Source organism: Choloepus didactylus, chromosome 2 (assembly GCF_015220235.1).
Source record: "Choloepus didactylus isolate mChoDid1 chromosome 2, mChoDid1.pri, whole genome shotgun sequence".
Classification (NCBI taxonomy): domain Eukaryota; kingdom Metazoa; phylum Chordata; class Mammalia; order Pilosa; family Megalonychidae; genus Choloepus; species Choloepus didactylus.
Genome location: NC_051308.1, coordinates 79,917,448 through 79,944,403, shown reverse-complemented (window position 1 = coordinate 79,944,403; position 26,956 = coordinate 79,917,448). Strand labels below are relative to the sequence as shown.

Below are 26,956 nucleotides of genomic sequence, written 5' to 3'. Positions count from 1 at the left end.
ATGAGTATCTCTCTTTACAAACATGTGCAACTTCCCAAACATTATACTCAAGAAGGAGAAACTAAAAATCAGAGCAAAGAACTTACCCCCAGTTCCAAGCATCCAGTTTACAGAATTCTGTTAATATAAAAGTGATACTTGCCAATAGAAATGTAGGGCCCAAAGAATATAAATAAAACATAAGAAAAACTTTCTGTTAGGTAAAATGGCAATAGTCAAACAATCAATTATGTATTTACTTTCAAAAATGATTTTACCCCTATCAAAACTGATTCTATCTCCTCACTCTCACTTATTTTGAAAGAACTCAAGGGTGAAATTATGGCAGTGCTGACCACAAGCTACAACACTTTGTTACAAGTGATCACTGTGAAGGAGGTGGTGAGTGTAATGTCCATTCATAAAAAGGGTTCCAGAGAAGGCCCTAGAACTATGCTGTCCAATACGGCAGCCGCTAGCCACCTGTAGCTCAGTCTTTCTAGCCACATTTCAAATGCTCAATAGCCACATGTGGCTCACAGCTCACAGATAGAGCATTTCCATCACTGCAGAAATTTCTATTGGACAGCACTGCCTTAGAAAGTACAGATGGGGGGTCAGGCCAATGGAATCTGTCATAAAAGGCTGGAAAAGAAAGTATGGTCTCTGGTTAAAGAACACCTGCTAAGGGCTTTTTGGGAGATAAAATTAATTTAAAGACAAGACAGAAACAATAGTACATTATTTGGATATTCAAAAAAGTTATTAAACTTCTACACCAGAAATTATTTTTAAATTTTTGGTTACTTGGGAACCAAAGGTCACATTTTGTTATGCATAAGGAATTTTCTTGGGAGAAGAATGGACAGTTTTTTGTTTTTGTTTTTGTTTTTTGGTATGGAAGAAAATGTCCTAAGAGAGGTATCCCCCAAAGATTGGTACGGTAAGCAATGTTTTCTTAATATGATTGAAAATTATTTGGAAGAAGTAATAAATGGTTTTCTCTCCCCAATGGTATTTTGCTGAAGTTGATGCCGAATATTAAATCAATGGGGAGAAAAGAAATTTTGGAAAAGCTCACAGAAAGGTAAAATGTGAAGTTCAATGTAAACTGGTGTAAATATTATATTTAAGGGTAAAAATCCAAATTAGAATTACTAAATGATGGGATCTGAATGGGAGCTCCCCATTTCAAGGCTGAAATCAAGAAGCCATGTTGACTATCCCTTGGTCTCCATTTCTTGTTAATGGCTATGACGGATGGAATCATTTTCCCCACAAAACATGTTCAAGGCCTAACCTCCATCCTGCAGGTGTGAACTCCTTTGTAAACAGGGTCATCGAAGCTGGATGAGGCCAAATTCAGTCAGGGTGTGCCTTGGTCCAGTATGGCTGAAGTCCTTGTAAACAAAGGAAATTAGACATGGAAGTAGAGGCCATATTGGAAGGCAGAGGAGGAAAGCGATCAGCAGTGATGGAAGCAGAGAGGCAGGCCGGGGATTGCAGCAAGCCAGCACCAGAAGGCTACAGACTCCAGGAAAAGCATGGCCTGAGGACGCCTTGATTTTGGACTCTAGCCTCCAAAATTGTGAGGCAATAAATTCCTGTTTTTTTTTTTTTAAGCCAAATGAGTGTGTGGTATTTGCCATAGCCGTCCTGACAAACCATGACAATGACCAAGGCCAGTTAGTGCGTACTTTTGTGTAAATTAGGAAGTGCCCCCTCCAGGCAGAAGGTTTGCAAAAATGAGCTCCTCTGGTAGAAGTTGTCCTTCCTCTTGAGCAGCCAGCCCTGTGCCAGGGCGCGTGGCTTGGCAGGAGGATCTCTGGCTGGATTACAGCCCTCTGCTGCCCCACCTGCTGCATGCCTCCTCCGCCAGATGCATCAATCGGAAAAAGTCAAGAGATACATCTTAAGTGGAGGAACCAAAGTCATCACCAGGACAGGCTATTAGGAAAGACTAACAAAAATGGGATTTTTCAGCTGGAAAGACAAAGGCATATTCAGATTAAGTTTATAAAGTCATAAGGGATTTGGAAACAGTGAAATAGCCTCATAATGTTTAGCAAATCCTAAAATACTGGAACCAGGGGACCACTGGAAGTTCCTTTTAATAAAATAAGAGAAAGTAAATTTTATATATAGCAGATCAAAAGCTTCTAGAAAATAAATTTATTTAAAAGGGAAAGTTTGTTAAATTTATAGATATGTTACAACATGTTAGTAAGGACCTTACGGGATATTTTGTGCTGTATTCCTAAATATTTAAGGTTAGTGTCGTGGAGGCAAGCTGCCTCCAGAAACATCTGCTGGTGCTCCTGTCAGTTGATCTGAACCAGCAAGACATTTTGTATGTTATCCCTCTTTTGGCTCTAACTGTGTTCCAGAAGAAAAATCAACATTATGGTTAACTGCCTTAGACGAGGTCTGTTTTTGAAAGGATGCTCATTAAATTGATTCTTATTAATACTAATTTATTTATAAAGTTAATAAGAATTCTTAAGAAAATTCCAAAAGGAAAGATGAGAGTGCAGATAATATTGTGACAGCTGCTTCTAAGAGGAGTTTTACAACAGGCCATGTAGGGTCAGAAGACTTAGAATTGTACTTTCCTCAGAGAATACTGAATGCAAGACTAAAATCTAAAAACCCAAACCAACCAAACAAAAACCTCAAAACTTTACACAAAAGATTTTCTACCTAGAGCTCAAATTATATATATATATAAATAATTTTAGCATTGGTGTAATTCATTTTAAGTTTACCTGACATGCATAAAATATATTCAATTCCATACAACCAATTCAGTTGCAAAACCAAGTAGCCATACTTTGCTTTAGCTGAGATTTTCAAAGCTATTTCCAAGGTTGTATTAATAGAGCACCATGAGATAGCAAAGGCATTGGTAGCAACAGCAAATCTTGTCTTACTGTGTATTCATACAATAAAAGGAAGAGAATTGAAACAATTGTCCAAATCATTCAGGCCTAAAATCTATTCACCTAAAATAGCAAGATAATTGAGACAAATGTATCATTTTGGTTTAACTTGTCTGAATCACTGCATTAATTCTTTCTATTTAGTCTAAGTAGACATATTGAGGCTGTGAGAAATTTTTAAGTTAGTGGAAGAGTGTCTCTTGAGTTTTCTGTGATTATTTGTAGCTCTCTCCGTAATTGCAATGCAGTCTAATAGTTTCACTCTTTCATGAAAGCTGGATCCAGTCTGCTGGCTTCCTGAAAAAGAACCACCCAGGAATGTTTGGGGATTTCTGTGTAATCAGGATCTAGAAAAGTTGAACCCAGGGATATAACTGCTAAATTCTTGAGCTCTTTCAGACTGCTCAGACCCTTTCCACTCGGCAGAAAATAGCTTCCAATCATTTCAAGGAGTTCAAGAATAAAGGTACTTAATAAAGTGCTCTTATACTAGGATTAAGGTATCAGAAGAAGAGAAAACCATGAAAGAAATGACTGGATGATGTAAAAGCAGCTAGTCTAAGGATTTGATATCATTGTAAAATGAAGAATAACAAAAGGTAACATGAAAAGGAAAATTCACCTCTAGGAGACAAATTTTATTGCTGATCTGCAAGGAGAGGAGTCGCTGTAAAATATGACCTATATTGTAAGTACTAGGCGTTTCCTATTTTATTTGAAAATCCAGCTCATCATTTGTTTTAAATGAGGAAAAGTTTTGTTTATCCAAGGAAAGACTTAATTTGTTTTTTATATTGTAGTTGAATAATAACTCTGGAAACAAAGGTGTCAACATGGATTTGGGAGGAAGACTGAGTAACCTCAAAATGGGGCTAACATAACCGTGTTTAGTTTCCCAGCTCTGAGCTGGCTGTACTAGGAGTCAGTACACAGGTTGGCTATCCTTATTGTAATGGTCACAAATACTATTAGATGTTCAAAATACATTTCCTTTCTAAAGGCAGAGGATTGGACTCTAAAGGCTATGGAGTTTTTCAGGCTTCATAAATTATTAAAGGTTGAACAGTTCCAGGATTTAAACGGAGAAGCACAGTTGTTTCCTGGATTCATTTCTTCACTGGGAAAGGCAGGAGTAGGGAATCTCTGATTAGGGGTGGCCAACCTCTCATTTCCGGTGTGATCCCCTCAGGCCTGCAATATTATACAGCACTGTCTCCACCACTGCGATCCAGAGAAGAATTTTCACTGGGGTAGACCCATTTGCCTCTCTATTCAAATCAGAATTAACTATAGTCCTAATATTATTAGAGTGGTTGAGAAGCCGTGGGCAGTGTTTAATCTACTAATCAACACTTCACACTGGTGGGTGACCACATGTTGCGCTAAGGGAACCCAACAGCTGACCCTACCCGGAAATCCACTGAACTTCCTTCATGATCTTTTAACCTCTGCTTTATTTTTCACTGTGCCTATTTTATTTTGCCTTTTTGTAAGCATGTGTCCCTCTTCTCCCCATCCCTTCCCATTTGTTGTGCTGTTAAATAGTTGATTTTAATATTTCTGCTTGTAATAGCTACACTAAAAAAACAAAAAAAAACAAAAAAAAAAAAACAATGCAAATGAAGTCATCACCAGCCAGCCACAGAAAAGGAATAAATAAAAGGCTTTACTTCAGTCCTGGTCTGGCCTCTATCCCTCTCTGAAAACTCGCTGTGGGCAAACCATATACGTTTCTGCATAAAATGGAAGCTTGCCACTTCATGGCCATGGACTTGCTTCAGAGAACATTGTTTTCTGGAGTCCGGCCAACTTGAGAGAATTTACCCAGGCGATCCAGGAAACACTGAACCATTTCCTTTTATGGCCGTTTTCCTTTACCACTTAAGAACAAAGGGGAGGTTTTTTTTTTCTCTCCTGATTGTTATACTTTATGTTTAAAATGTTTATGCAAATGCTGACGTAATGTCTATTGCTGGCATGTTAACAGCCCGTGCTTCAGTTTTTATCAGAAGTGAGTTTGAAAGCGAGTGACATGCCAGACATTCCTTCTGAAAGTTAACTAAGGTAATGACAGAAAGCAAGGCAAAAATCAATATGTCACTTGAAATCACATTTGGGGGGTTGGGGTGAGAGAGATGACAGTTCTGTGCAATGATTTACACGGCTTTGTAAAAAGAAAAGTTTCCTGGATGATGACTGATCAACAAATGAAACAATGGACAAAGGGGACTTCCAGGGCCTTGGCCTTCCCAGCCACACCCTGTGGAAATGCTCCAGTCTCTTTCAGGCTCTCTGATTGGAAAACCTCACAGAGAACCAGGGATTTCACTTGGGGTGACTGTGCCAGCTTTGGGAAAGATTAGATGAAAATCCAAGTGCTGACTTCCTGGAACAAATGTAAGAGACAGGTTTGAAATTCATGCCCCTAAGCACACATTTCAGAAAGGCAGCTCTTTTGTAAATTGCCCAAAGAGACAGGTTTCCAGAGGAGGGGTCCTCTGAAATTCTTGGGTGGTATCTCTGCCCAAGGGCCTGAGACGGCAGTGACATCAGTGCTGGACCTGGTGTTCCGGCTTGTCGCAACTTACACAGACACTTGGTGTGTTTCCAGAGGTGGGTTTGAGTTTGCACATTTGAATCAAAGTATCATTTTAATTGTCAAATAGATTTTTGGAGGTTTTCTCTTATTTTTTGTGCATTTTATTGAGCTGTAATTTATATTCAATCAAATTTACCTACTTTAAGTGTACAATTTGGCAAGTTTTGACCACAATCATGATATTTCAGAATATTTCCTTCATCTACAAAAATATCCCCCCCATTGCAGCCAATACCCTCCCCAGGGCAACCAGCAGTCTACTTTCATTCACTGTTTGCCCTTTCTAGCATTTCATATAAATGGAATCATGTTGTATATGATCTTTTTTGCCTGGCTTCTTTCACTTAGCATAGTGTCTTTGAGACTCATCCATGATGTGTATGTATCAATGGTTCATTCCTTTTTACTGCTCAGTAGTATCAAATTGATTTTTGCCAGGATTTGAAAAAAAATATTCATCTGAGTAATATAGAAAAGGAAATAGGTTTATGTTGCCTCTTTGAAAAGCATTTGTTAATTAATCGTTAAGAATATATCCAAATCCATTTTACTGTTACATTTTCCCTGATATACAAGATCCCACCCTGCCTTATTTGAAGTGAAGTCCCAAATGCAAAAATTTTGAAACATTAGGCAGGCAAATCTGAATGTGAAACAAATGTCCAGATAGGTAGCAAAAATACAAATTAATTAATAACTTCCAAGTATATGCATGGACATGAACCTGGATTAGTCCAAGAGTTTCATGGAAGTTTAAAATTATGATTAAATAATCAATTAGTAGAAGGGTTGAAGTGAGAATCCCATCTTTTCCATATGGTACTTGCTAGTAATTATAACAAGGAAAAACTGGTGTTGAGTCAGTGACAATAACAATAAAGAAGAATGGTAATTATTACTGTTGCTACACATGTAGAAGGCATCTTATACTGGTGCTGTGTCTGGTGCTGTTTTAAGCACTTTATAGATCATTAACTCATTTAATTTTCCTAACAACCCTGCAAGCTAAGGGTTCTACTTTTATCCCCCATTTTACAGATGAAGAAAATTAGGCCCAGAGAAAACTAAGTAATCTGCCACCACTGAGTGGCAATGTTAGGATTTGGCCCCCAGGGAATTTGCTCTCGAGTCTTGGATTTTGACTACTAGAGTAGTGGTAACCCCAGCAAAGCGTTAGAGAATTCCCAGATTGGTTAAGGAGCTATCCAGAGCAGGGGTCTCAAGCCTGAGTTGCACAGGTTGTATAAATGCTTGAAGAGGCCCAGGATAAGGCAACAAAAATTGGTAGGAATTGAGAAAAACTAGAGAGTGCCTGCCTAAAGGCATTTGCATTTTGAAAAAAGGTTTAAAATACTCTACTGTTCACACAAAAGAGGCTGCTTGGCCTGGTACGCTGGGCCTGCTGCCCCTTTGCTCCCCTGGCCCAGGTGCCCTCTGGGACGGCTTTCAGAGCAAACACCCTCAGAAAATCAGACATATTTGTTTAGAGTACATTGTGACTTGGCTTTATTGGTATGTGCCAACAGTCTACAATCTGATCAAGTTGTAATGGCCGTTGATAAATAACGAGTGACTGTACATTGAATTCATTCAGTATTGTGAATTTGTCTTTTTTTATGGTCCTTTTTGATTGACTCAAAGAGTTTCTTAATTTAGTGGTTAAGAACACGGGCTCTGCAGCTAGACTGCTTGGTTTCTGAATGCTGGCTTTGCCACTTATTAGCCATGTGAGTTTGGGCATGTTACTTGACTCTTCTATGCCTCTGATTTTTCATCTGTAAATAGGGGCATTAATAATATACCTAACTCACACACAGGGTTGTTTTGAAGATTGATGGGTTATTATGTATAAGGTATTTACAATAGTGACTGAAAAATGGTAGGTGCTATGTATATGTGTTAACTGTAATTATTATCACTGTCTAAAAATGATGGGACATATGAAAATATCTGTTTCCAACTTTTGAAATATAATAAACTATAGTGATCTGTACAAAAATGAAATTTAACCTCATGGCTTTATTTTTCAGGGGTTCCTTGTTTCCACAGGATTGTTGGACCTTGCACAACACTGTTGGGTGGATGTGCAAGGAACAAGAGACTTGGGGACCTGATTTCAGCCTCCATTTTGCCACAGCTGCCAGAAGGGAAAATCCTATCTGATCTCTGTGCACTGAAACTTTAGCAGTAATTGGACACTGTGAGTTTTGAGAGAGAAGAATCTTTATTTTATTTCTCTGACTCCTGGGTAGAGTAGAAGAGACTCAAACTTGGGTTTGAGAAAATTGGAGTTTCCTTTTGAATCCTCATTTTTGTTGTTGGAGATTTTAGAGTACATGTTAGCCAACTTGCAGAAATTTTGTTTTTCCATGCTGTAGTCAGAGCCCAGTTACTCCTGAACACACAGCTCAAGCTCCGTTTTCTGTACAAAGCCATCCCCAGCTATCCCTGTCAGTCCACATTGGTCTGGATTAAATGCACACACCTAAACTCTTACACCCTTAGACAATTACATAATGTCCTATAATGTTTGTTAGTTGTCTTATGTTATATCATCCCTAGAACAATCTAGAGAACATTCAATCCTTTAGTCAGTCAACAACTGTTTATTGAGGGCCTATGAAGACCTTGATAATGAGAAGCAGGAGTGGTTGTTTTGGACAGGTTGCTAACATAAGTATGCATAAACTTACTCTGGTACTTTTTAAATCTCTAGTAGGAACCAAAGCCTTTTAATTTACAGCCTCCTCTCTAAAGTATTGCCACCAGCCTCCTTAGGGAAAGGGATAATTTAGGATATACCAAGAGTTGCATTTTTTTAAATATTCCTCATGTCAACTAACACAGTGGACTTGGATGATACTCACAGTTGGTCTCAGCAAACATGTTCTAATAGGCCCATAGAGAATGGCAAGAGTATACTCTACGGTGTAAAACGAGTAGGAAATCTTGAATCCTCTTTCTTATTCAATTCGACAGAACATTTATGGAGCACTGACTGTGAGCCAGATACACAGGGAGACCCAGTCTTTTCTGGAAGCTGACTAGTCAACAGGTGAGTTAATGAGATGCATGCCCAGGTGGTCAGAAGTTATGGTGACCCCAGAGAGGGGCGGTTGTTACAGCCTGTGATGGTGGGGAGAGAAAGAGATGTTAGCAGAGGGGGTGGGCTGGGTTAGGATTGCTGTATTTCAGAGAGAGGTGCGTCCTAGGCCAGGGGGTGGAGAGGACCCTGTTGTGACTCTGGGACTGACGCCCCTTCCTTGATGCCTTCAGACCAGAGCTGACCAGGGCTGCTGACACTTCTGAGTTTGTCCCCTTGAGACGGGTCCTGCCAGTCTGAGAAAGGGACGGTTTACTACCTACTTCTATGAATTCTGACCCGGTCCACCAGGTGAGAGCAGGTGGGCTCAGGGGATCTGGCACATTCCCCCAGGAGGATCCCTGGGCCGCAGCCTCTGCACCACACCCGCGGCCCGAGCCAGGTGTGCGCCCTCCTTGCAGCCAGGGGGGCAGCCCGCGGCTGGGCGAGCGCTTTTACGGCTGCCTGTGTGCTGCGCGTTTGTCTGCCTCCTGAGGGCTGGGTCCTCCTTATTCACAGGTGAGTCACACCCTGAAACACAAGCACTCTTCCTGTCAGGACTGAGTCAGGTAGAAGAGTCGATAAAACCACCTGATCGAGAAAAGGAAGGCACACCGGAGCGCAGAGTGGAAACTGCCAGCCTCGAGACGCCGGGCCGCGACCCCTGCAGCGGCGGCCGGTGCAGCCCCGGCCATGCCTGCGCTCTGGCTGAGCTGCTGTCTCTGCTTCTCGCTCCTGCTGCCCGCGGCCCGGGCCACCTCCGGGAGGGAAGGTGAGTCATGAGTCGGCTTCAAGAAGCAGAGCGTCGCGGCCCTGGTCTGTGATCTTGCCTTTCTCTGCAGACAGCGAGGGCTGAACGCACCTCTGAGGAGTCCCACTTTGTCGAGAACCTCTTTAGAGCTCCCTCCTCCATTAGAGGTTTCCCTTGAGATTGGTTTGAAATAAGTATAATATATAAAGCTGTCTGTATTTTGAAAAATGTGAAGCTGAGATTGCACCTTCTTCATGTTGTTTTTGACCAAGGAGCCCCTGTTTAATCAGTAATGTGTTGTATATAAATTATTTTCCCAACATGTGTCTATGTTAGTGGGATTTTAGTAGGAATGTTTTCTATGACTGTGAACTTCACAAAAATTGAAAAAAAAACCTCTTCAATAATGCTTCTGGAATTCACATTTCGAGTTTAGGATAGAAAATGAGACTTGGAATATTATTAATGCTTTTCTTTCGCATAATGCTACTTTTCAAGTAGTTTCCTGTACTATCCATTCAACAGGCAGTTGTTGAGCACCTATGTCACATCTCATTTTATCTTATCCAGGACACCCAATGACTGGTGCGTCATGAGAAGTTGAGGTCATGTAAACAGAAGTTTCTGAGAACCTAGCAACTGTTTACTATATGCCTGTGTCACCTATGACAACATATAACGGGTGTTTTCCTTGACACTTAGTTTTACCGATGATATTTCCCTGTATACTTAACCCTGAATTTTTCATGTTTGTATTGCTTCCTGCAACTGATGGCATTTCAGTAGTCATTTCTATAGGTCCAAGGCAAAAAGCCATTTTCACGTTTGTGTGTGTGTGAACATGAGACATTGTCCATGTGCAAATGAAATTGTATTAGACATTTCATTTATTACTGTGTAGTCCGGTGATGCTAGCACAAATTGTGTTTGAATGGTATGAATAATATTTGAGCATGCATTTTAATACATTGATTCAGGCCTTTTTTCCTAAAATAGTCTTGAAATTAACTTCCAACTATCGCCATTGACTACCATTTAAAATATCAGGTATGAAAGTGATCATGTAGAGTGGGTTCCCTTAGGGTTACCTGGTGGAAACATCCTAAAAGTATGGATAGTCTCTGAATATTAGAATTCAGAGGGACTGCTTATGGTTTGACTACTGGAATCCCTTGATTTAAAAAATGGGAAAACAGACAATTCTTGGCGAGATGGGACTGTCATGCCATTCAGAGGTTCTTAGGCTGGAACGTTTTTTTACCACATTATGATAAAGTGACAAGGGAAAGAAGTACATATTTTTTACATGATGTGTAGTTTTGGAAGCAATTTTCCCCTCAGCTATCATTCTGTGTGTGTATGTTAAATGTTAGCATTAGGTAACAAAATATTGTGGGATACTATCAATTGTTTAATAAAACCAGACTCAAGAGGAAAGAACCGAGGCTCTCACTTCTCAAGGATGTATCAGCTTCTAACTATTCCATTAGAATATTAAATTAGACGTAGTGTTCAGGTACATTTTCACACTTTCCCTTCTCTTGGAGAAGGGCTTCTTAAGATATGAGGTTCCCTCCTCAAAGGGCTGTGTTTTGGGGTTCAATGACAGTATGAAAAGTTTGGTGTTAGGGATGGTGGGATATGGTAGAAGTTAGACTGAAAGTGTGGTGCTTGCCACCTCCCACAGTGACCCGGACCTGAAGGTCCCGTGAGCTGCATTTTGAGAACCTAAAACAATGATGATGCTTCACATTTTTTCCTTTGCAGGGGAAACTATGGTCCAGATGTAATTGGGAACATTTTCAGGGTGTCGTGAACTAGCACAGGCTTCAGAATCAGCCTGAACCAGGTTCAAATCTTGGCTCATTCACTTACCAGTTCCTTACTAGTAAACTTTCAAGCTCTTCCACCACTTGGAGTCTGCTTCCTTGACTGTTACATGGAGGCAATAGCGTGGTACAACCTTATAGAGGTGTTGAAAGGATGAGAGATAATTGTAGAGTGCCTAAAAATGCCTGGAACCACATTTATTTAAAAAGGCCTGAGCCAACATCTTTGGGATAGAGAACTGGGATGCCCAGAGATAAGTGAGAAAGACAAGGCTCTCCATCAAGAGCTCCCAGCTGAGTGTGAGAAAAAGTAGTATGTAACCCCAAGGCTCTGGAACATAGTTTGGGTGGGGAGGCATGACTGGAGAAGTAGTGAGAAGGAGATAGGGAAAGAACTAAAAAAATAGCTGAGAATCTTGTTGTAAAGGGCCTTCCCTGCAGGCTGTGCAGTTATCATTACAGTAGTCCAAATGCATGATCATCTAGGCTTTCCTCATGGTGCTGGAAACAGCAAAGAGAAAACAGATTACAAAGACATTTAGAAGGTAAAATCAAAATGAATTTGGTGATCCAATGAGTATGTGCATCAAGAATATGGGTAAGAAAGAAAGTGTGAAAATGAAGGAAGAGTTTAAGATGGGTTCAAGGCTTCAGGTTTGTGTGATTGTTTGGACAGTGATACCATTACAGGAAATGAGGGCTATCAGAGAAGGATGGGATTTGGGAGCAAGTTGGGCAGAGGGTGGAGAGAAGGGTATGAACCCTTGTGGGTACCTGTTGAATTTCAGGTGCAAGTGAAGATATCCAACAGCCCCAGTGAACTGCTGAAGTTAAGGGATGATTAGAAGAAAATTCAAAATACCAATTTGGGAGCCAATAGGCAGAAGACAAAGCCTTGACAATGAATGAGATTACCTGGGAGGTAGAGGGAAAAGAAACCTCACCACTTAAAAGAGAGATGGAGGGACAATGAGGGAGAATAAGGAGGAGTGAGCTTTGAGGATAAAGGAGACAACATGGGAGTAATAACTGGTATCCAGTTGTATATATATGAAGAATGAGGACTAACATGACACTTTTAATTCAGCCGTTGGGCGGGTTTTGGAGCAACTCTCATAGAATGGTGAGCTCAGAATCAAAGATTATAGATCACTAATTTGGGTTCTGAAATACCCTGATACTGGAAAAGTAGTGAGGTGGCTAGGGGAAAGGATCCTGAAAATGTTGACTGTACTTCATAAATTTTGTCATTTGAATTGTGGAAAATTCTGGAGTAAGAATGCTTGTATCAAATCCTAGCTCCATCCTTTACTAGTTTGAGACCTGGGCAAGCTATTTCCCTTGCTATTTTGTTTTCTCATCTCTAAAATGTGGAAAATACTGATAATTACATGTAAAGCACTTGGCACAGTGCCAAGTAAACACTCACCACATGTTCAATATTATTGTTATTGTTACAACTAACTGTACTGCGAATATTGAATGTTGGTATCTTGTCTTCAGAGTTTTCAGTTGTGGTGATGTTTTTGAAGGGGCTCCGTCACTTTGCTTTCATCAGCCCAAGAAAGATGATGAGGAGTCCTTCTGCCCAGACCGAGATTGAAGCAAATGCAATTCCTGGCAATGAACCCAAAGCAGATGGGAATTTCGAGATTGGATTTCATGCCATCCCTTCTCTTTGCCTCTTGTCATCCACCAGACTTCCTCCAATACCAATTCAGTAAACCTCAACAAATACAGATTTGGTGAATCTATTCCTCTCTAGAATATGCCCCAACTAAAGATAATCCCAAATAAGATGGTCACCAATCTCCTAAAGGGGAGATTTAAAAAAAAAAAGATTTTTGGCCAACTTGATTATGAAAACATTTTGTGATATAGATACAGTAGTCAAATGTCTCTTTGTATTTGAATTATGTTTAGTTATACAGACATTTAAAGTCACATAATGTATAAAATAACATCCTAAGAAGTATTTGTTCATTCCCATTTCATATTTATATTTAAACTCTTTCCATTCATCTTTAGCATTCATGTATTTATCATTCCTAAAGCCACTTGAGCAGTTTCCTCTTTACTTTGGACTAGGCAGCTTGAGATGATACAGCCCTATTTGAATCTGTTTTTGGTGTTGTCTCTGGAAAGTACACCAATTTCATAACCTTAGAATGGTTTTAAAAATTATCCTTAAGTGCACATGATGATCTTCACAGTATAAACATCTTGAAAAGGTGTGTTTATGACAACTTCCAGCACTCACAACCATGAGATTATGCACGGTTATGAGAGTTGTGTTAAACAGCTATCCTCTCCCTTACTGTGAGTATCCAAAACTGCATTGCCTGAGGTTGTTGCAGATTAACATATCTTCCCCATAAATTCTTTATTTTTAAATAATGGAGGACGTGCCTTAAAATATGAGAGATTTTGGAAGGACTTAAATGTGACCTTTCTCCACTCCCCTGTGGAATAATTTTGGAAAAATAAAAACCTTTAACCTTATGGTCAAGCATATACAATAAACAGAAACATAGAATGGTGCTAGAGTGTGAGCTGAAAATTCATATGTAGGATTAAATTCTGGATGTTCTGAGCTGGCGGCAGCCAACTGGATTAACTCTGCTGGTTCAAAATGCTGAGGAAGAATTTTGGTTTGCGATCCGTGTTTATGGGAAAGTCAGGGTCCTGAAATTAGGCATTGATGCAGTCCTGGGAATATTTTTCCTATTTAAGTTCTTAGTGGCTCAACAGTATGACTTTTCTTTTCCTAGAGAAATTTTAAAGGAAAAGACTTGAATCATCTATTACAGAGCAGTATAGAAATAGGAGCTCCACGGATTCTGTAATACTCTAATTTAGTCACAAATTAGACCTAGTAGGTGCTGAATCATTACTGGACTGTGTTCTAATATAACCCCAGGTAAATGACATAGTATTTGAATCATATCCGAAGCCAAAAGCTAAGTCTTTTCTGTGTCTGTGGGCGACTGTATGTCTGCATATGTGCCTTCCCCATCAAGCATGCACTGATATCACAATTATGGTAGAAGAAAAGAGTGGTTCTTCCTCCAACACTGATGAGTGTAAGGGCTCCAGTCTTTCTCTCCTGCTGTGGCAGAGGAGATGTGGAGATCAATTGGTTAAAGGTATGTATATTCTGGACTTTTTCAGGGCTTGCAGATCATTTAAGGAATCCTAACTGTTTCTGTTTCTAGATTTTATTTTTATTTATTTTGAGAATATGTATCTCCACATACTGAAAAAAAAATCAAATTGCAGCCAAATCATTTCCCACAACTAGATTGAACATTGCAAGATGATCCAAATCTTCAGCTGTACTCACGTGGGGTGTTTCTTACCAAAAGCTTCACACGTTTCACTGCATTTTTTTCTCTTATGATACAGTCATAGAACTAAAATGAGAATGGACCTTAGGGTCCATTAGGGGTTCTCTTGTAGAGCCTCTCATTTTCTAGATGAGGAAAACAACACCCAGGGGGAATAAAATAATTGCCCAAAGTCATGGTTGCTTATAGCAGCACTATTATTATGCAGCTTGGAATTGATCAAATGACTCAGTAAAAGAAATAAAACTAAAGAAAACAAAAGAACAGCTGATGGAAGGTAGAAAAACTTGCTGTTTTCCCAGTCATTGTTCTTCAGTGATTGTTGATATTTTGAGTCTATGTATGTATACTTGTGTCCAAAGATTATTGTTCTTTCCATGCTGGAGATTATTGGTATAGGGTTAGGAGTCTCTTTAGGAGCGGATCAGTTTCATGGTATGAAAACTGACCACTTAGGCTTTGTACTTACTGCTATTTCAAGTCACTACCAGTTTTGCCCTTGCCCTAAAACAAATGACCAATATTTAAGTCATTTCTCATCCCAGATACGCTGGTCTAGTTTGTGATCACAGCGGGTCCAATGATAACCTGAAGTTGCCACTCTCTCCTCAACTGGGGGTTAGGACGGGACTTTAAATGCTGAGATCTGCTAAGACCAGGGGTCGCCCACAGCTGGCCTGGCATGGAAGTGTAGTGGAGCAGCAGCACATTTGTCTAACTGAGATGCAGGCAATATTTCTCCCAGTCCCATTCTCTTCTTGGAACATGTGTTACTTCTCTTTATGATGAATGAAAATTGTTGCTCCTTTATTCTATCTGACATCAAGTGATACCATTTTAGTTTATCCTATTCAAATGTGTATTTTTTATTTAGAAAAAAGTCTTTAAGGAAGATGCTATAAACACATTCCATACATTTTTTCCTTATATTGTAAATGTATGTGAATTGCCATTGTTCTTTTATCAAAGCTGAGAACTAGCAGTGCCTAGTATGATCCCTGAGCACACACATACACCTAAATGCTTGTAAATGTTTGTTTAAGGGATGGCGTAATAAAAATCTATGGCTAAAATCCTTGTACAAAAACATAAAATCCATAAAAGCAATGAAAGGGTTAAGGAGAAAGATTTGTTTATAGGATGACATATTTTTAAAGAACCAAAAAACACAAAATTTGAACAATTGAAAAATCACATTTAAGGTATATTCTAATTATCTCCAAAGAGCATTTCAGTTCAAGTCAGGATTTCCTTTTTCACTTTTGCTTGTTCAGACTTCCCATATAGGATTTCTTTCCATTTGATCTTCTTAGTTTCAGGTGTCACCTCTAGCTGTCCTGGACTTTTATAACTTTCTTTATTCCAGCTTCTTTATTCCTCTTAAAGAGGCAAATGACACCCTTTTCTAGGCCATTTGGAAATTCTTAAAGAACACTGTGTTCTTTGGATAATTGACAAATGCCTTCCTACATTGGTATGCTTCTCTATATAGATGATCTCTTAGGAATATAGAAATATCTCTGGGATCAGAAAGCTGAGGAGCACATGGATGGATGAATACTTTCATATATAGCCCTTACTACAGACATTTCCTGAGTCAATGTACTGTGGAGGCAACAGATGTCTTGTGATAGAGCCTTTAAAGGGTGTCAAGTGTAGGGAAAGGGAAGCTCTTCTGTATCTCTTGTGCCCTGCCCAACTCTTCCCTTTTACCTTTGAACCCACTCGGACGGAGCCCTCTCCTTCCTCCTTTACTTTTGAATTCTCTGCTAGTCAGACAGAGACTGGCACCTCCAAGCCCCTGTTCACTGGGACCTTATTTCCCTCTGCAGTGTCTCCCTGGGCCCCAGTGTCCCCGCGGGGTGTTAGGGGAAGACACCTTCAGTTGTGTTCTCTTGGTGCAGACCTCAGCAGGCCAGGTGTCATCCAGGCTCCACAGGTACATTTCCAAGCCTAGACTGTAATATAATGTGCTGCGACCTCTTCATGAAAATAGGTGTCTCCTTTTAAACCATAACCACTCAAACGGAAAGTCTTGATGACTTTAGACTATTTAGAGTTGGAAAGATTTGCCCATATTTTATCATTTAAATGGCCCCTGCTGTTTCTCTTCACACTCCTGCCCCTTCCAGTTTTTCTTAAACTGCTCGGGCATTAACATGTCCAGAAAGCAAATGCATCAGGCAGGATATGGCACCTGTAGTTCAGTCTGCTTTGCCCTAAAATGTGACTGGGGAAATGTGAGAGAAAAGACTGGATTCAGTTAGAAAACTCTTAGGGAGGGAGATGCCATTTCAGTTTTCTTTTTCTAATTAGAAAACGTGTTGTGACATACCTTAAAAAAATAAAACTAGAAGCAGGAGCTCACATATAAAATTCAAGACCAATATACTGATGAAATATTTCGATTTTTGTTTTAAAATGTTCACGCAAGCTGAGAAACATTAAATGTTGGAAAGAAAAACCCCATGTAGGAGGGTTTTAAAACTAGAAAACACTTGTAAACACTTTCATGATCGTCTGTAAGTATAATATAACAAAAGTATTTATTTAGAGCACCTTGGATTTGGAGACGCTGATTTTTACAAGTAGAATGATAGCTTCCAATGCTTTGATACCAAATTAATAGATGACAAATATGTCTTGCTTTAGACTTTGTAAGTAATGTGCAATTTGAGTATTTGTAAAAATAATTAAAAATGCATTAGGATAGATTGCTATTTAAAGGACATTTCCAATAATAGCTTTTGTACTGCAAATAAGCGTTTTCCAGTTTGGTTTTTTTTTTTTTTTTAAGTGAATATGCTATTCTCAATTTCATTTCATTTCATCCAACACCTTCAGAGTCTGGCTGTTTTCATTTGGGCTCCCTATGATGGGCTTCATTACAGCTGGCATCATGGAGGTGACTGTTGCTATTTTTGACCATAAACGGCCATCAGTTTGCATGAGACCCATCTTTTGACTCACAGGAAGGGAATGGTATTCAATAACGTAAATCAAGATTTAATTTTTCATGTAACTTCTCTAAAAAAAAAAAAAAAAAAAAAGATGACGGAGTTGGAATTTGTTCACCTCAACTCTCCCCACCAAGCTTCTTTTCCTTTACAAAGCAAGAATTGCAAGAAGCAGAGGAAGGAAAGGATAAAATAGAATATAAGTAAGATGGATGGGAGAGAGATGAAGAGGTTCCGGTGGGTTGTTACATGAAATTAGGTTAGAGAAGTAGCTAAGATAAGAACATGGAAGTCTCTGTAGGTTGTGTTAAGGAATTTTGGTCTTTAACCTAAAGTAAAAGAAAGGCATCAGGGAGTTTTAAGCAGAGAGGTATCAATGAAATTTCTGTTTTGAAAACATTTTCTGACTGCTGAGTGGAGAGAGACAAAAGAAGTGGCAGGGGAACCAGTTAGGAAATCTACTGCAGGCAAGAGTGATTAGGGTTTGGTCTAGAGTGGCCATAGTAGAGATAAAATTGGAAGAACTGGAATTACTTAGTGAGTTACGTCAATGAAATTTGGTAGTGAATGGATATGAGAAGGTGAGAAAGAGGGAGAACCTGTGATGATACATTCTAAGTTTCTGACTTGAAGGGATGACAATCATGGGTTTGGTTTTAAACATCTTTTGTGAGAATTTCTTTTGAGACATCCAGATGGAGATATAAAGTAGATGGCTGGCCATGAAGGTCTGAAATTGAGAATGGAGTCTGGGCCAGAGAAGTATCTTGGGATGTCAACAACACATTATCACTGGTTATGGAAGCTTGGATGAAATCACCGAGGGAGAGCGTTGTAGAGTGAGGAGTCCTGGAGACTAAGGACAGAGCCTTGGGAACACCAACATTTGGAGTTTGGATAGGGAGAGGAGCCAGCAGAGATTTAGAGCGAGCTGAGCAATGTCAGAGAGCCAGGAGGAAATCAGATAGTATGGCATTTTAGAATCCCAAGGGAAGAGAGTTTCAAAAAGGAAAGAGGGGAAAAACAGATTCAATGTCTCAGCAAGGGAACGAGGGACATGAAATGCGGGAAAGGAAGCACGGGGCATACACCTTTCCTCTAAATAAGGAAGAGAATTGACTGTCACTTCTAAATGCCTCATTCTTGGACCCATCCAGGGAGACTACAGGCCACTTATTATGTAAACTCACTGCTGTTTAACCAGATCAGTTTTGGTGCACTAAGCGGCTAAAATGGTAGCAAGAGCAGCAGGGCTCTACGTAAGAGTAGCCAGCACACCTTGTCAGGTTCAAACATGACACTCAAATTCCTAGCTCCTGAGGTAGTCCCACACACCAGCCAAGCAAACTATCTGTCAAGGCTGCCTGATCACTGCAAACTGATCTCATGGTCTAAAGCTGCCTTACCCCCTCGCCCCTCCTCCCAGGCAGCCCTGGGCTTGCTGCCCTGTGAGATGGCAGGCAGAACCTCACAGCTCCCGGCTCAGGGACCGCAGATGGGCGGGCGGTCCTGGGGCAGAAACAGTTCCTCTGGTGTGAGCAGCAACCTGAAAGAAAGGCCTGGACTCCCCTGCTAATTGCAAATGTCACATTCCTCCCACAATTCTTCCTGCTCCCATCTCTCCATGAATTTTTTTGGGGGGAGGGGGGAGGGGTTGAAACATCAGCTTTTTACACTGAATGCCATATATGTAGACAATGGGTATTGTGGATACAAAGTGTGTCAAAGTGGATTCCTGGACTGCTGGGAGATTTCGGTACATGTAGATTCTTGTTTGGCTTTTCCTAGAGCCACACTGCCTCCTTCCCCTCTCCCTCCCTCCCTCCTTTCCTTCCTTCCTTCCTTCCTTCCTCAATCACAGTATTAGGTACTGCCAGGAAACAAAAGTGAGAAATGTGTTAAAGGAAACAAGTCTTGTACCCAAATGATGATGACACAGGTTAGAAAGTGATAAATGCCCCGAGAGAGGTGCTGGTAAACCCTGTGGGCCTTCAGAGGAAGGGGAAGCTATTGAGGGGTTATTTGCCTGGGAGGTGCAGTATCTCATTTATGCTCCTTAAAATGATGGCTCTGGCTGTTGTAGGGAGAATGCACCCACGGAGGGTGGAGCAGAGAGTGCCCCGGGCAATGGAAATATCCCACCTAAAGGCCAGGTAGGTGCCTCCTAGAACCTGTGCAAGGGACTGTGTGTGGGATCCCAGGGAGAAAGAGAGGGAGAATGAGATAAAGTTGGGGAGGTCAGCAGGGGGTCAACTCTGCAGGATTTTGAAAGGACTTTGGAGTTTTTATTTTGTTGCTTTGTTACTATCAAAACATTAAAGAGGATGATGACTCCATAAATTGTTTGAAGATGGAAATTAGAACCCCATGGTAAAAAGCAGTTTAAGTTTAGAACAATAGAAAGAGGATCTACTTATATACAAATGATCATATTAATGCCAAATCATTAAAATTTCTGGAAATCACTTGCCTGGAAAGGACAATGGTCCCTACAGGAAATTTGGAATGAGATTTTGATGACCTGCAATAACTGAGGGCGGTAATTCCAAGGCCTTGCCCCAAGTGCAACTCTAGGAAATATTTTCAGTTTCCTTTCATTCACCTAAGGATACAGCTTGGGAACAGCCTTTCCCCCTCGGCTTCCTGTCCTAACCTGTTGGAATTGTGTGTTTTAGTGAGGAGGGGGAGTGTTGTAAAGTGGGCCCCGAGGGATCCTGCACACCTTTCTCCATTGTTTAAAGAGAATTTCCAGCTCCTTTGATCTGCACGGCTGAGTGAGGGCGGGTGGTGGTGGGTGGATCAGCCCGCGTCTGCTCCTGGCTCCTTCCCTTGAGGGTAAGCAACTGTACATTAGTTTAGTTATTATAATTACTTTAGGTGCCGGCAAAAGCAGCACACACCACAATCAGACACATTTACCACCCGTGCTTTACTACACTCAATGAAATACATGAAAATCTGAGTAAAATGAAGAGATTTCAGATGTATTTATGTAATATGTAGGTGAACTTGATGAATCTCCTTTCTTTAGCTGTGGAGAGCACCTTCCTGATAGAGTTAAGGATTTCTGGGACTTGGAGTGAGGGCACAAAGAGGATGAGATGAAACCTTGAAGAGATGTCTCTGGTTTGGAAAGTCGGATACAAATGAATAGTCAAATAGGAATGTTGGATGGGATCTAGACCTATGATGCAGAGTTTGGTGAAAGAGGGAGAAAAAGACCTGTCCGTCTTGATTTCTAGACCCGATGAGAGCTTCAGGTGCTTTAGGGCCCAAGTCTGATTTGTTCCTGTGTTTTCTGATGCAATGATGTCTTCATGCCAGCCCCCACAAGCCTATCCGTGGTGAAATGAGGAAAATGCTGATAATGAATTAAGTATTTGACAAAGCCAAATTTATTCAATTTAGAGAAAGATGTTTTCTGATTATATCCTTCCCTTGTTATGAAAATGTCTTTCTTATGAGGGAATATATATATTTAATATCCTTATTTGATAAAATAAGATATTAATAACACCCTTTTTGAAACTTTGCTGGCTAATGAAATTAGCTTTGTTCCAAAGCTCCCAGCACAGCCCACCTGCCCAATTAGGTGTTACTTTGTTCCAAAGCTCCCAGCACAGCCCACCTGCCCAATTAGGTGTTACGTACATATTTATTAAACAGATGAAATGAATATTGTGCTGGTTTAAATGTATTATGTCCCCCAGAAAAAGCCATATTCTTTGATGCAGTCTTGTGGGGGCAGATGTATTAGTGTTGATTAGATTGGAATCCTTTGAGTGTTTCCATAGAGATGTGACCCACCCAACTGTAGGTGATAACTCTGATTAGATCATTTCCATGGAGGTGTGGCCCCACCCATTCAGCATGGGCCTTGATTGGTTTACTAGAGTACTATATAAGCTCAGACAGAAGAAGTGAGCTTGCTGCAGCCAAGAGGGACACTTTGCAGAACGCACAGGAACTGAGAGAGGAGTGCAGCTGAGAGACACATTTTGAAGACTGCCGTTGGAAGCTGACACTGACATTTTGGAGAACGCCATTTTGAAACATAACCTGGGAGCAAGCAGATGCCAGCCGTGTGCTTTCCCAGCTAACAGAGGTTTTCCAGATGCCAATGGCCTTTCTCCAGTGAAGGTATCCTTTGGTAATGCCTTACCTTGGACATTTTATGGCCTTAAGACTGTAACTTTGTAACCAAATAAACCCCCTTTATAAAAACCAATCCATTTCTGGTATTTTGCATAAGGCAGCATTAACAAACTGGAACAAATGTACATCTCATTGACTAAGGACGGGGAAGGAAGAAAAAAAAAAGGAAGTAAGAATAAGTAAAACAAATGCCTTAATGGGGTAATTTGGGGAGAAGGAGAATTTGTCAGGAGTGGTAGAAGAAAATCTGCAACAAAATGATAGGCAAGCAGTTTAATGCATTTATTGTGTAAATCATTTATGATAATTCATACAAAAAACATTGTTCCAATAGATAAATGGATAAAGATCATGAATACACAAGTTTCAAAATAAATAAACTGGTAAACCAACATATGGAACTTTCCAATCCGCCCTTCCTACCCCCATCCACTTCCTATTTCGTTTCACTGCTTTATTTATTTTTCCTTAGAAAATGTCACTCCTCCCACCCCCCCCCACTGCTTGCATGTAAACTCCATGAAGACTGGGACTTTTATCAGATTGTCCACAGCTGTATCCCCAGTGCCTAGAACAGAGCCTGGCACACAGTAGGTGCTCAGTATATATTTGTTGAGTGAATGAGTGAATGAAAGGACTGTTAATAAATGGTTCACAGTTAACTCAGGGAAGGTCAATGGTGTATCAAAGACCTCAATATACACTTTACACTTTCATCACTTGTATTTGCATCAATGCCACTGATGGAAACTAGACAACATATTTATGAAGTTTGCAGCTGGCCCAAAGTTTGGAAGCATAGCAAGTAGATTACAAAATAAAAATGAAAAAACTTATGGATATAAAATTGATTAAGGGTAAACATAAAAGACGGAAGCTATAGTGAAAACAAGTTAAGAATTTCCTCCTCTTATTTAAAAATATAGGCTTGCATTTAGGTCTATTAACTTAAGTGAATCATTGTATTATAAGTTACTGAGAAAAGTTGTTTTCTGGACTGGGAGCCTATGGAGAATGACAGTCACTCAAGAAATGGGGAGGAGAGTGACAGCTAGAAATGTGTATTTTTATTTTTAGGGCATGTCCAGATATGCATGGAAACCTGGAATCCTTCAATTGGTGGATTCACATCTAGGCGGTTCGAGAGAACATTCATTCATTTGTTCATGTAGAAGTCATTGAATACCTACTGTAGACCAAGCACTGTGTGATATACTAGGGCTTCATTTTCCCTTTTTCTAAAGCATAAAATGTGATTTCTGCTTATCAGAAGTGCAGAGTCAAGGGCAGAAATTTGCCACTGGACACAGATTTGTTTAAAAAATTAGTTTTTAATTGTTTGCTAACATGTAAAATCAATAAATTTCACATTCAAAGCCAGATATCTCTCTTCTTTAAAAAACAAAAATGGGAGCACTGGCTGTAGGAGGCTACAATAGGCTGGGGATGAAATGCTGCTTCTTCCTTTAGCCCTTGGCAGCATCCCCACCACTCCCTGTTGCCCTATCCCTAGCCTGGCAGTGCTCTTTGGAAGCCAGCGTACTCAAGGAGGTGGATGGGCAGAAACCAGTCATGGGGCAGGCAGAAGCTGTATGAGGTCCATTTTATTAAGCTTGGTTTCAGGAATATTCTAGAATTTGGAAATATAACCCCCACCCTCCACCCTCACCCAGAGGCTTTCAACTTGTTGCACAAGTTCCGGAGAAGAGATGCTGGCTAAGGACCTCCCTGGCTGGAACTGTAATGCTCCACTGAAGGCTGTGGGTTAGTAGGAGGAACTCCAGTTCTTTCAGAGTAGAAGTTTAGAGGAGAAAGGACAGAAGGGGAGGGAGGTGGTATAAAAAGATTATAACAAGTCTATTTTGAAAATATTGCTCTAAATAAGTATATCACAAGTTGTCCTTTCGAAGTTAATGATTACCAGCTGTGCCGGTTTGAATGTATTGTGTCCCCAAATGCCATTATCTTTGTGGTCTTGTGTGGGGCAGACGTTTTGGTGATGGTTGGATTTGCTTGGAGTGTGCCCCACCCAGCTGTCAGTGATGATTTCAATGAGATGTTCCCATGGAGGCGTGGCCCCGCCCATTCAGGGTGGGCCTTGATCAGTGGAGCTATATAAATGAGCTGACTCAGGGGGAGGAAACAGAGTGCAGCTGGGAGTGATGTTTTGAAGAGGAGCAAGCTTGCTAAAGAGGAACGTCCTGGGAGAAAGCCGTTTTGAGGCCGGAGCTTTGGAGCAGATGCCAGCTGCCTTCCTAGCTAACAGAGGTTTTCTGGACGCCACTGGCCGTCCTCCAGTGAGGGTACCCGATTGCTGATGTGTTACCTTGGATGCTTTGTGGCCTTAAGATTGTAATTGTGTAGTGAAATAAACCCCCGTTTTATAAAAGCCTATCCATCTCTGGTGTTTTGCATTCTGCAGCATTAGCAAACCAAGACAGATTTTGGTACCAGAGAAGTGGGGTGCTTTTGCTGCTGAGTTTGCAAATACCAAACATGTTGGAACAGCTTTTTAAATGGATAATGGGGAGATTCTGGAAGAATTGTGAGGCGCTTGATAGAAAAGGCCAAAACTGCTTTAAAGAGACTGTTTGTGGAAATATGGACTCTAAAGATACTTCTGATGAGGCCTTGAACAGAAATGGTGAATGTGTTGTAAACTGGAAGAAAGGCGATCCTTGTTTTAAAGTGGCACAGAATTTGGCAAAATTGAGTCCTGGTGTCAGATGGAAGGAAGAATTTAAAAGTGGCAACCTGGAATACTTAGCTGAGGAGATCTCCAGACTACGTGTGGAAGACATACCCTGGCTTCTCCTTGCAGCTTATAGTAAAATGCGAGCAGAGAGAGATAAACTTAGAACTGAACTCTTGGGTTCCAATTACGAGCTTCCAGGGGGTGGAATCCCAGAAGCTACAGCCCAACGTGAGGATGTAACCAAACATGGAACCCAGCCACCATTTCAGTACAAGCCAGGATTGGAGATGGAATTATCCAGAAAGGATTTGTGGAAAGTCCTATTGTCTGATGGCTTTGACCCCTGCATGCTTCATGCAAAGCCAACAGAATTTTTGAGAGATCTTCATAGACAGAGCCATTGCCGGTCTGGACTGGAGGAGACAGACAAGGAAAAAATTAAAGGAAAAATCTCTTCAAAGACAGAGCCATGGAGGTTGAGGTCTGGAGTCAGGAGGTCTCGGGCTGGGAGAGCAGAGCAGCCCACATGCATGGAAAGGGTGAGTTTGCCCTGGAGGTCGAGGGCGGGCTTTCCGCCTCGATGCTCTGGAAGAGTTTTGCCACCTCAGGTCCCAAAGAGGGTGGAGCACATTTCCAGGGAATTGAGGAGAGCCTGGCTGCCACCCCACTGTTCTGAAGGGGTTGAGCGTGTGCCCCGGAGATGGAAGGGAATCCAGGAGCTGCCCCGAGGTTTGAGGAGGGTGGAGCCGAGAAGGTGGTCTCCCCAATGTGTGGAAATGTTGGAGCACTCGCCCAAGCATTTGGAGAGGAAACAGCTGCCAAAAAGGCCCTTGGGAAGGGTTAGGTTCCCGCTCTCTCAAGCCCCAAGGATGCAACATTGTTTTGTTAGTGACTCTCAGACTTTGAAATCTAATGGAGTTTGTCCTGAGGGTTTTAGGAACTGTTTTGCTCCTGTTAACCCTGTTTTCCTTACTGTTTCTCCTTATGGCAATGGAAATGTTCATCCTATGAATGTCTCTCCTTTGTATATTGGAAGCACATAACTTGTTCTAGGTTCACAGATCCACAGCTAGAGGGGAATTATGCCTTAGGACTGACCAAGCCTAAACTGATTTTGATGGGATTTTGTACTTAACTTATGTTACTGAAATGATTTAAGTTTTTGTGATATTGTGATGGAATGAATATATTTTGTATTTGGAAAGATAATGTCATTTTGGGTGCCAGGGGGTGGAATGTGCGGGTTTGAATGTATTGTGTCCCCAAATGCCATTATCTTTGTGGTCTTGTGTGGGGCAGACGTTTTGGTGATGGTTGGATTTGCTTGGAGTGTGCCCCACCCAGCTGTCAGTGATGATTTCAATGAGATGTTCCCATGGAGGCGTGGCCCCGCCCATTCGGGGTGGGCCTTGATCAGTGGAGCTATATAAATGAGCTGACTCGGGGGGGAGGAAACAGAGTGCAGCTGGGAGTGATGTTTTGAAGAGGAGCAAGCTTGCTAGAGAAGAACGTCCTGGGAGAAAGCCGTTTTGAGGCCGGAGCTTTGGAGCAGATGCCAGCTGCCTTCCTAGCTAACAGAGGTTTTCCAGACACCACTGGCCGTCCTCCAGTGAGGGTACCCGATTGCTGATGTGTTACCTTGGACGCTTTGTGGCCTTAAGACTGTAATTGTGTAGTGAAATAAACCCCCGTTTTATAAAAAGCCTATCCATCTCTGGTGTTTTGCATTCTGCAGCATTAGCAAACTAAGACACCAGCAAAAGTATGTTCTGAATAAGAAAGACACAATGTGAGGTTTGCTGTTATTTTGAGATTGTTCCTGAAAGACACCCAGGGCAGCGAGGACATTGGCTCATTGTGTGACCCAGCTGAGTAACCTCTCAAGGATCCCTGGCTGGTGAATTGAGCTCTCGTACATGCGTAATGATGTACTTGGTAGAAATTTCACAGCACATGACAGCTGTGTGACACATCTGTTTGAGAGCCAAAAAAAATCAGTTACACAAGTATTCACTGGGAAAGATTTGACTTGGCACCAGTTCTGTGCAAAAGCCCTGTGAGTATGAATTGACTACAAACTTAATATGCTGTAAGTTTAGTGAGAAGTTCAGCTTCGTCCATGGAATTATAATATCTAGCCCTATTGTAAGCAGAGCTGTTCAAACCGTGCATGAAGCATTATAACGAACTCTGGTCATTTTAGGAAGGATACTGGAAATTAGAGTTTGTTCCCATGAGGGTAGTCAGGAGGAATCATGCCATGGGGAATTGGCTGAAAGAACTGGAAGTGAAGGGACTTCAGTTTAACCTGGAGAAGAGAAGATTCAGGAGGGAGATGCTATAGCTAGTTTCAGATATTCAGAGGGTGGACCTACATAGTGCTTTGTAAAACAATGTCTGAAATAAGTGTCTGATGCATAAAAATACATGAATGAAGAAGAGTGTAGGTTGTGTGTGTGTGTGTTGTTTTCCAGGCAAGAGCAAGAACATGTGGTGAAAAGTACAGAGAGGGAGGCATATTTAAAACTCCATAAAAATAATTTGTAACAATCAGCGCTGTCTAAGGAGGAACAGGGCATCTTATTAGATAGGAAAGGACTCAAGAAGAGGGTGAATGGCCCTC

General features: G+C 41.0%; 1 protein-coding gene across 2 annotated transcripts in view; it reads left to right on the top strand.

Moving 5' to 3' along the window:
• The first annotated feature begins 9,130 nt into the window (after positions 1 to 9,130).
• Positions 9,131 to 26,956, top strand: part of LAMC2 (laminin subunit gamma 2) — a 56,959-nt gene continuing 39,133 nt past the window's right edge. For both annotated transcript variants that reach the window (XM_037825197.1, XM_037825196.1), the window contains exon 1: positions 9,131 to 9,371. In XM_037825197.1, the coding sequence (XP_037681125.1) occupies positions 9,293 to 9,371 (79 nt within the window). In that variant the 5' untranslated portion in view covers positions 9,131 to 9,292. The remainder of the gene's footprint in view (positions 9,372 to 26,956) is intronic.